Source organism: Mus pahari, chromosome 14, assembly GCF_900095145.1.
Source record: "Mus pahari chromosome 14, PAHARI_EIJ_v1.1, whole genome shotgun sequence".
NCBI classification, from domain to species: domain Eukaryota; kingdom Metazoa; phylum Chordata; class Mammalia; order Rodentia; family Muridae; genus Mus; species Mus pahari.
Window position 1 is genome coordinate 63,682,087 of NC_034603.1, and position 10,853 is coordinate 63,692,939.

At 51.6% G+C, this 10,853-nt stretch overlaps 1 protein-coding gene across 1 annotated transcript; it reads left to right on the forward strand.

Moving 5' to 3' along the window:
- The first annotated feature begins 4,216 nt into the window (after window positions 1–4,216).
- On the forward strand, window positions 4,217–9,281 carry Hoxb9 (homeobox B9). The gene is made up of 2 exons (XM_021212180.2): window positions 4,217–4,828; window positions 7,422–9,281. Exons 1-2 carry the CDS (start codon window positions 4,312–4,314, stop codon window positions 7,655–7,657), a joined length of 753 nt encoding a protein of 250 aa, XP_021067839.1. The 5' UTR covers window positions 4,217–4,311; the 3' UTR covers window positions 7,658–9,281.
- Window positions 9,282–10,853: the final 1,572 nt, after the last annotated feature.

Sequence of the window (10,853 nt, forward strand, 5' to 3'; positions counted from 1 at the left end):
AGCCTAACCTGGGGCTCAGAAGAAATGTCCCCAGTGACTGGGAGCTTTATCAAGGTGGTTATATGCAGCAGTGTTTTGGCATGACCTTCATGGTCACCTGAGGACTGACACACTCAGTCGTCTCCTTTCCCTTCACACTTGTGCAAGATACAAGTAATAATATCTCCACCCTTATCCCCTTCACGACCATGAAATAAGTGTCACATAATGCATGCTGTCCCTGCCGGCTGGGGGGAAGATACAAAGTAAAAAGATTTCATGGCTGGATAACAAAAGTCACCAAATTTCATGACCTTTTCTGGGTCAGTTGGAGGTATTTGCTTCATCTTCCATTAAAATGTTCCAGCAGGACACTGTAATTGAATCTAGCTTTAAGTCACGCACATTTATTTGAAGATGTAATATGAATTTTGCTTAGGTACCAAGTTAGGAGGCAAGATTCACATCAGCTAGTATGTATAGCCAAAATTTAGACATTAATATCCAGGTTTTTGTCTTCCCTATAGGTGTATTGATTTTTTTTAAAAAAATATGCACACCATCTTTGGGGTTATATTTAAAAAAAATAGAATCACTGTTAGCAGTCATTATTCACAGGGACTATACACATAACCACATATGAACAATTAGATCTTAAATGCCTGTGCCCAGACACATTTAGTATTACAGTTGGAAAGATAATTGTATATCCTATAAATGTATGTAATAGAGCATATTTGAACACTAGGCTCCCTTACAGAAATATTGGTTTGAAACAGACATGCAAGTCAAATACATCTGCTTAAACCCAGCAGGCATCAATATCAGCTGTAGCTTATCACTTAAAAACAAACTATTTTCTATTTTCTCAGTTTTCCTTTATTTTTTTTTCCTCTTGTACTCCCATTTCAACCCCTAGATTTTTCTCTTCTTAAGGACAAGAGACACCCTCACCCCACTCCCCACCAAGGACTCTCCCAAAATGCAGGCACTTACCCAGTGGTTGTGAGCAGCAGCAACCTTTCTTCTTGACTGCCCTGGGCCCCAGTGTGGTTCAGAGGCTTTACCTTCCTGTGTGTGTGTGTGTTTGTTTGTTTGTTTTCATGCTGCATGCCACTAGCCCCAGCTGTGTTCAGCCAAGACATGACAAGGGGTTTTAGGGAATGTGGGGTTTTCTTTCTCTCTAGGAATGGAGGTGACTTGCAGAGTAGCTTTGCTCTCTGGACAGAGTGACCCCACTGTCCTGTGACTTTTGTTAAGTATCTATAGGTCCCAGGGGCCACAATTCTGTGTGCTCTGTTCTGGCATGGTGGGTACCATTGCCTAGGAAGGGAAAAAGATTTGAGGGGTTCCCCGGGATCACTGAGCATTTCAGCAAGGGGGCACCCACCCTAGTGACCATTTTGTCCTTTGCCTCTGTTGAAGCTGAGCTCAAGTTTGAGGCAGCAGTCCCTTCTGGAAAGCTTGCAGCAAGGGTGAGACTCCTTGCTGCTGCTGCTGCTGCTGCTGCATCTTCCCCTGGAGGGGGGTGAGATGGGGTATATACCCCAGGGATGAGGGGAAAAGTTCATTCTCTTCTGTAATCACCTCTCCAGAGAAAACAAGCTTCCCAAATCTGTCTCCTCCACCTTGTGTGCCCCCCCCACAACCCCCAGAGTCTTGAGCAAACACCAAAACTACTCCTTACTTAGAAAAGAGGCCTGGGTGTCCTCTTCACCCATCAGTGATTCCATGAGGGATTAAGAACTGCTCCCTAGGCAGTTATAACCCACAAATATGAATTTAAATGGATTATCTCCCTCTTAAAGGGCACAAGCCAGGAGCCCAAAGGTTCTTCCTCTAACTAACTAAACCAGCCTTTGACTTCCCTCTCCTTGTGAGGAGTCTGCGGCAAAGCCCAGGAGAGGAATGGGAGCCAGGAGGGCAGCGGGCACAGCCCAGCGCCTACACAGCTTGGGTCTTAAAAACAGCCTTGCTCTATCACTTTTCCATAAATAAAAAAGCCCCGGCCCACAGTTCACATGTCCTTTTGGGCCCTAATTTATATACTACAGAAAATCATATACCCACCTCGACATGCTTCATAACGCTGTTATTTATGGCTGGGGAGGGGATTTTTTTTTTTTTTGCCTGAAGACTATATTTATCACAGGTAAAACTGATGGCAGATTTCATACGACTAGCAAAGCAGGAACAGGTGCTCTGCCCTATGATTCATTCGCTCCAGGCCCAGCTTCTTGCTGGCAGATCCGGGAAGCTCTCTTGACTTTTCCAAGCGTCCAACCGCTACTTAGAAGAATTTGCATCGGATTTTTGTTTCCCCATTTGGATACTACGGAAAAAAAAACAACAAAAAAAACAGATCTTCACGCTGTTTGGTTCCGGATCTGCTGGGCTGTCGCTCTCCAAGAGCGTGGGTGGAATTGAAGGGGCCGGCTGGGCGCCCGCATTGATCTTTAAAAAATCATTTTGAAATCGCCATAATGTGAAGAAATATGGCGCTTCGCCCTCGTATTTCACACGTAATGACACGAGATGGCTTCATTTAGAAAGACAAGCGGGCGGGACTGTGTGTGTGTTCTCGGAGGTGATCCGCAGCCTTCCACTGGGCAGTAGGGGTACTAGCTAAAAACATATAACCCCCAAGTTAGAACGGTTCCACTTTTTCTAAAAGAAGGGGAGGATAAGGAGGGGGTCATGACTCCTGGAGCAGTCTGCCTAATAACGGTCCAGACTCAGAGAATAGCCGAGAAATCTGTCCTTACACCTAACCCGAGGAAACCTAGCCTGTCTAGGGGCCGGGCCTCCCAAAGCACCACACCGGGGGAGGCGCCTGCACCCAGGCAGAGGCTGTAGAAGCAAGAGCTGGGAGAGCCGCCAGGAAACCAGCCCGTGGCCTCGGGGGAGTCCCTGCGCAGGGCCGCAGAATAGCTGCTAATAAAATGCACTATTTGTAATCTCCACGAGAGGATTGTAGGGGAGAAGGCGGCGGGTGGGGGAAAGGGACTGATGCCGGGGACTCCTCTGTACTTGCTACCGTCCTATGTCAGTATTTGGACCTTTTCCAGAGCGGCAATTCCGGGTGAAAAGCGCTGGAGTGCTGAGAATTTAGCTGGCCTCTTTCCCTTTTTGGATGGAAAGGAAGGTAACCCGGTGTTCCTTACTGTGCCCTTTGGGGGAATCTTCTCCAGAGCTCCTTTAATCATTTCTCACATTAGCCCCCTCATCTGGACATGTTTAAGGGTCTCAGAGATTTCTGGATGAAGGACAAGAAATGACCATGGACCCAGCCCTTCACAAAGGCCCAAGAAAAATTTAAGGAGTTAAGTAAGACTGGTTAGTCTCCCGAAACTCTTTCGTAGACTAGTTCCAGGGCCTGGTGTGTCTCTTTGGCCTTAGGCAGGCTATAATTTCAGGACAGATAATGATTCTTTGGACACTGGTCCCCTTTCGCCTCTCTCAGCTGCTAAAGGATCAAGGGAAGAGCCTAGTCACGTAAATCTCCCCAAATTGTGCCCTGAACCCCCTCTAAAAGGGATAGCTGTCCTATAAAAGCCCCAACTTCTTTCTCATCCTTTTACTTCATCTCCTGTGGGTCGCTGTACTGCTGTTGTTTAATAAACATCTCTGTCAAGGGGACAGAGGACAGGAAATGAGGGCCCGCAGGGTGGATGTGGAGGTGTTGGGGGGGCGACAAGACTACCTCCTCTTTAATTACCCTGTCGGGCCTCTCCCGCTGCTCTGAGGCTGGGACGCTCTCCCTCCCTGTATGCTGGTCCTCCCTCCCCTCTCTCTTCAACCCGCCTGGGGAGAGGGCTCCTCAGCCTGCGTCCCTCCTGAGGCAGCCCGCTGCTTGCCTCCGCCTCTCCTCCGCCCCCATCGCCCCATGTTGAGAACCCCCCTTCCTGTAAAAGCGGGAGGGGCCCGGGCGGCCCGGCCGCTCAGGCTGAGGTTACGTGGCCGCCGGAGCCCTGACGTGATAGCACATTGCATCAGCATAAAACAATCCATCCTGGATATGGAATGCGGTGAGGACGGATGACAGCGCGAGCGCAGCCCCCTCGCCCGATTGATTTATGTCGGAGCTGACGCTTTATCAGGCAGTCCGCAAAACTTTGACCAATCATTTTGCAAGGAGCTTCGAGCCGGGCTGCTCCACTGTACTTTGTTGGCTGAGAAGTTGAGCAGGGGGTGGGGGTGGGAGGGTGGGGGTCTGGGGGGGTCGCGTCCGAAAGCCCTCTGCACCGGGTCCGTGTGCCACCTTTTCCCTGCTTGGGCGCCGCGGCGCGAGCGCTTCCCTTCCCCCTGCGAGCGCGCGGATAATGTCTGAGAATGTCCATTTCTGGGACGCTTAGCAGCTATTATGTCGACTCGATCATAAGTCACGAGAGCGAGGACGCGCCTCCAGCCAAGTTTCCTTCGGGCCAGTACGCGAACCCGCGGCAGCCGGGCCACGCCGAGCACCTGGACTTCCCCTCGTGCAGCTTCCAGCCCAAAGCTCCGGTGTTCGGCGCCTCCTGGGCGCCGCTGAGCCCGCACGCCTCGGGGAGCCTGCCGTCCGTCTACCACCCCTACCTGCAGCCCCAGGGCGCGCCGGCGGCCGAGAGCAGGTACCTCCGCACCTGGTTAGAGCCGGCGCCGCGCGCCGAGGCCGCCCCAGGGCAGGGCCAGGCGGCCGTGAAGGCGGAGCCGCTGCTGGGCGCGCCGGGGGAGCTGCTCAAACAGGGCACGCCCGAGTACAGTTTGGAAACTTCGGCGGGCAGGGAGGCTGTCCTGTCTAATCAAAGAGCCGGCTACGGGGACAATAAAATTTGCGAAGGAAGCGAGGACAAAGAGAGGCCGGATCAAAGTAAGTTATAAAAAAAAAAAAAAAGTGAGGAAATCCCCCCCAGGCTGCAGGCCAGGCCTGGGGGAGGGGAGGGGAGAGGCCATAAAGCGGACAATGTAAAGGGACAGCGCGCCTGGGGCCGCAGGGCTAGAGGGGGTGGAGGGAAGAGGAAGGAAGGGGCCGGCAAAGGAAGAAGCTGGGTGTCCAGGAGGGGGACACTGAGGCTACCCCCCAATCCTCCTTTTGGCGCAGGGACTAAGACTCAGGGACCAAGTCTTTCTAGTCCTTCTTCCCCAGGCTCGGGCTGGAAATAGGGAGAGGGACCTGCGATAGAACTGTAGGAGGCCAGGCCGATGGCCAGCACGGCCCGGAGCCTGCGCGGGCACCGGGCCGAAGCGCACCCGGCAGAGCCGCCTGCGCCACGCGCAGACTGTCCCTGCCGGCCAAGGGGAAGGGGGAGGGGGCTCATTAGGATTTTATTTGCGATGCAACAGCTTGGCGGAGGATTGTTCCTAGCAGATCTCACGCAGTAGCCGCGTCGGGTCGGCAGCAGGCGCCGGGAGGGGCGGGGGAAGCCCAGGATGCGGTGACGGAGCCCCCTCCCCGGTGCGCCGGCCCCTCCCCGGGAGCCTTCCCTTCGGGGGTCCCCCGCCCTTCTAGGGCATCCTCGACAGAGTGGCTGTTTCTCCTCCTGGGGTTCCATGCTGATCTCCGCGGGGCTTCCGATCACTAGCCCCGGCAGTCCGCCTCTCCGAGAGTCTAGGCATCACTTGCTAAAGACAGGGCCTCCCTCTAGAATGGAGAAGACACCCGAAGGGACCCTGGGAGAGGGAGGGGGAGGACTGCGCAGGGGCGGAGAACTCTACCCTTGGTGGAGAGTTTTTTTTTTTACCACCTCCCACTCCTAAAAGCACCCTTGCTAAAATAAAACCCCAAGTGGAAACTGCTGCTGGCTGAGAGTTGAGGAGGCTTACTTTTGTGGGTTTATTTTTAAGGATGAGGAAGACAAACTGGTTTGGGGCTCGCTCTTGGTCCCAAACAAACTGACAGGTTAACTCCTCACCTCTCCCTCCTCTGGCAAATAGTTTGGCCCTTGCTCGCCCTATAGGATGCCCCACCAACAGAGAGGCCAATGGGTCCTCTGGGGGAATGCTTGCCCTCTGAAAAGCAAGGAGAGACACTATTCCCCTGTGACCCTTGTGGTCCCCTCATAATGCCTCCAATTTTCCAGGCTGAGTCATTAGGAGCTTATATCCCCAAAACAGCTCTTCCCAAAGCTCCAGCAAACACCCAAACAGATCCCTCACCCCATGGTCCCAGACTCGGCCTGAGTCGCCCTTCATTACAAGGCAGTCATTTGATTAGGCTCAATTATTAACAGTTTTTTTTTTGTTTCCTCTTTCATATTTAATGAAAGAGGAAAAGGCTGCGGGTCCCATCCCAGACAATCACATTAAGGGAATAGCGCTGCAAATTGGCAGGACACGCTACTTAGTGTAGGATGAAGCGAATTTTAAAATACACATAGATATTCAGAGCTTTTCATTTTGGGGGAGAAGCTGGTGGAGTGGATCTTGCTTGTAATTGGCTCTGCTTTGGGAGGCGGGCAACTTTTCTGAGTCCTGAGGTCTAAGGAGGGAGAGAGATGCTGGACAGAAAAAGAAAAAAAAAAAAACAAGCCTGTATATGATATTGGTTCTTTGTGCCCCTCTTCCACTCAATTACACCTTTCTCTGCCTCTCCATTGGATCAGTTAAAAGGACTGGTGTGCTGGGAAGGGCTTTCTGTCCCCCCACCCCCGCACCCTCCCACACCTCATCGCTGCTTCCCTGTCTCAGAGCTGTAGCAATTTTACTTCCCAGTTTCCCTGAACTTGTGTTAACCAAACCGTGAGCTGAGTAGCAGAAAAGAAGAGGCTATTGCCACCATAAGTTATCTGGAAGCCCTGGGGCTCCCCCTTCCACGGGCTGCAATTGATAAATGGTTGCAATTGGGTTGCTTGGGAGTCGGAGTGTGCAGGGTGTTCATGGCTGTAAATGCAGACTCTTATTTGCGGTGTGTAATGGGGGGGGGGCTGTCTACCCAGACTCACATGTCTGCTGCTGCTTAGGCCTAAGGGCTGAAGGGTGGCTTCCTAGGCAGGGTTGACTGGGACTGGACTGGACTGGACTGGACTGGACTGGAGCACTAGGAGATCTCTTGGCTATGGCTGAACAGAACTCCACTCCTTACCCGTTTCTTCCCCTGAAATCTAGAGTCAAGGCATCCTTCAGGTCAGCCACCTTTAGCTGGTAGTGTGGTTCCAGGTATCCTGAGCTCTTCTGACCTGGGTCTAGGTCCATTTGGATACAAATAGAGGAAGACTGAGATACCTGGAGCAGACAAAGCTTTGGAGATGCTTGGGTAGATGGGGCTGCATCTTCTCCAAAGCACTATCCCCTTGGAGCTGTCCATGTTCACTCCCGGCCCAGTTAGAGATGCTTTCTGAGATCTTGGAGATCTGGGTGTCTTTCTCCAGTGCCAGGTGGGGAGGAGAGATGTGAGCGCACCTTCTTGGTCTGGGGGGCCCTTCACTCCCTTTCTCTCTTTGATCCTATCGCTACTTCTCTTTCAGCCAACCCCTCTGCCAACTGGCTGCACGCCCGCTCTTCCCGGAAAAAGCGCTGTCCCTACACCAAATACCAGACGCTGGAGCTAGAGAAGGAGTTTCTGTTCAATATGTACCTCACCAGGGACCGCAGGCATGAAGTGGCCAGACTCCTCAATCTGAGTGAGAGACAAGTCAAAATCTGGTTTCAGAACCGGCGGATGAAAATGAAGAAGATGAATAAGGAGCAGGGCAAAGAGTAAAGATGACCCCCCCCCACACACACACCCTTCCCCAGCTCACTCTTATTATTTATGTGATGGTCAAAAAGCCACTGCTGTCTGGGTTGTACCCAAGTGAGTGGGGAAGAGTATTCCCTCTTTAAAGTCCCTTATCTGCACCTGGAGCCTGTCTCCTTTCCTTTGCCTGTTTCTCTCTCTCCACTCCCCTGGTGTTAAAAGGAAGTTTTGTTAAGTTAGAAGCTAGCTATAATTGGTTCCTAGAAAAGTGATGAGCCTCGTTCGCTTAAGGAAAGAGACCCTAGTTGAGCTCCTAGGATCCCTGCTAATTTTTCTGGAAAACCCCAGCCCCTCTCTTCCAGTCTACCTGTTCCCTCCCTGTAACCTAGCCAGATGTCACCACCCAGGTACAGTTTAACTGCACACAGCCCAGCCTATGCCCACAGACACAGAGTTTGGAGTCTACACTCATCATTGTGGAGAAAGGAAATAACACCCTCCATAAAGACATTGTTCACCAAACCCAGCAGGGCAGCCCTCAGATCAGGTTCATTCTGGTTCTGCCCTGATCCAAACACACACACTAGGAAGATGTCTAGAGATGCCCTCTCAATGAGGTACTGCAGCCCAAAGTCTCAACATCCCAATATGTATCCCTATGGAATTGCCAGCTAGACCCCATATCTGGGGAGGCCTGTGGGCAGATGTGGCCAGTCCTGTCCCCAAGTTGTCGTGAGCTAGAAAGGGTAAGAAAAAGCAGGGAGTGGTTTTATGAAGGTACCTTAGTGGAGTCCCCTCGTATTTTTCCCTGCAGGAAGTGTTTAATTCTGCATGTTTTCCTCTCCTTCCAACTAAAGGAGGTCAAATTGTGGGTTGTAGAGGCCTGACAGTGCTGTTTCCCCATTCTTACATTCCTACCCCCATTTGACAGAATGTAGCTTTTCTTGCTGACCGCAGTCTTAGATTCCTCTCCATCCTCCAACTTTGAAATCAACTCTCCTTTCCGCCAAACCCATCTTGCACCAGCAAGACAAGTCTCCCATTGTAGAAAAAAAAAAAAAAAAGTCCCTTTTCTCTCTGCTAGGTCAACCCCACCATAGAGAAGGCTGGGTCAGAAGAGTCTGAAAATTTATTGTGAATCAATTCCCCAGCTCCCTTCCTGAGTAGGCAGTCAGGGCTGGGAGGAGCAATGGTCTCAGCAAGCGGGGCTAGTGGGTATCTTTCCATTTCACCAGTTTCCTGACCCAGGAAGAAGAGAGCCCCTTGGCATCCAGTCAGAGGTCTAAAGGAAGACTCCCCCAAAGCTCAGAGTGGGGACTTCACCTCCTGCAAAGTCCACTGCGGTATCCACCCTGTTGCTGGTGCATGCAAACAGTCCAGTGCGCACAGGAAAGAGGCAAACATCGCGCCTGCCTCCCCATCGGGCAGAGGTGGGGTCCTCTCTACCTCCCTGCTCTCCCTGCTTCTCAATCCCTTCCACCGTTGGACTTTTGTTCCCGCTTCTCCTGACTGCAAAGAGGTCATTCCAGTAGAACTTTGAATTTTATTTTATTAATATTATTTTTTTTTTGCTTTGTCGGTGGCTGTGGTGACATTGTGCTTGTGTTTTTGTGATTTCTTTGGCAATGATTTTCAGTTGTTGCTTATAAGGGAGGGTTGAGGGTGGGAGTGGGGAGGGCAAGGGGCCTAGAGCTCTAATTGTTTGTTTTGGAAGAAAAAGGGGGAAAAAAAAGAACAAAAAAATATACATATCACTCTAGAAAACAAACCTCTCCTGCGTTTTATTCTGTGTCGCTTCTCCTCTGGTCATTAAGCAAAGCATCCAGTTGCTAAAAGCATGGCTTCAAACAAAGACAAGTAGTGTCCACGGTCACAGGCTTTCTCCTTTGACCTTTTAGATCCTGCTACCTGCTCTGGTGGTGCTGACATCTAGTGGGTACCCAAGTTCCAAGACCTGGGCTTAAACAGAGCAGGGCTCTTTCAGTAGAAAACGAGGAGGGTAGAGAAAGAGGAAAGACAACACATCCTTTGGGACAGAGTCTCCCTATAGCAAGGGGTCTCTCACAAAGTTGCTCTGGAGACCTCCCCCTACTAACTCAGGGAAGGAGAAGCTTCACTAGGATTTCCTGGAGGCAGGGTCATCTCTCAGCTAACCACTTCATAACACCCAGCAAGGAGGAAGTTAGTACCTTTTCTCTGCTGCTGCCCTGAGGATGGTGGCTGAGTGTAGGTGGAGACCCAGTGGTGGGAGAGAGCTCACATGGTTGAACCTCAAGATTTGTTGTCGACTTCCCCACCCCTGACACACACACACACACACACACACACACACCCCTAGGGCTCATAGGGCCTTGGTGTGAGGCTTGCTGAATCTGGATGGTTAAGGTCAGGGCGAGTGACAGTTCTCAAAAGAAAGCTATGGAGGAGTGTGGGACACAAACGTTTCAGAAGTGGGGAATAATTCCTTTTCAAAAGGACCCCTTCCCAAATTACACTTGGTTTCAAGAATCATCTGCAATGTCCCCGCCAGAGCCTGTCATGAGGTAGTGGAAGCCCTGGTTTGTTTTTGTTTGTTTTTTTCTTCTTATTCAATTCTGAGGATCCAGCTGCTGCCAGCCTGCAGCTCTGCGGCTGACCTCGCGAGCTTCCCTCTGCTGTACACGCCACACTGCAGCGGAGAGACTGTGGGTTGGGGTGGAGGTGGGGACAAAGGCTGGCCTGAGTGAAAGAAAGAAGCCCTGCCAAGGCCGGCCCTACCCCTCTCTAACGAAAGGGCAAGGGGATCCGAGAAACAGGAGGTGAGACGGAGAAACTCCTGGTACCGCAGCTGGAACAGGCGGCCTGCCAGGAGGGTCATGTTAAAGATGGAAAATGATTCTGGCTTTACAGCTGGTGTAGACTAGGTTGTTTCTCCATCCTTGGCTCTCCAGGCTCTGCCGGCGGCGGCAGAGAATGAGCGAAGGAAGCCCCCGTTTCTGCCAAAAGGAAACATAAAAAGCGAAGCTGGAGACTGGGCCGCTGCGGGGTTGGAGGCGAGGGCGTCTGGAGTTGCCTCTGGCAGCGTCTGGGTCCCCAGCCTGGAGTGGCTTCTTACAAGACAAACAAAGGCGAAGGTGCAGAGGCTGGGAAGTCAGAGATGAGGAAATCAATTGTCATAAAAGAGAGATTCAGAGAGAGAGAGAGAGAGAGAGAGAGAGAGAGAGAGAGAGAGAGAGAGAGA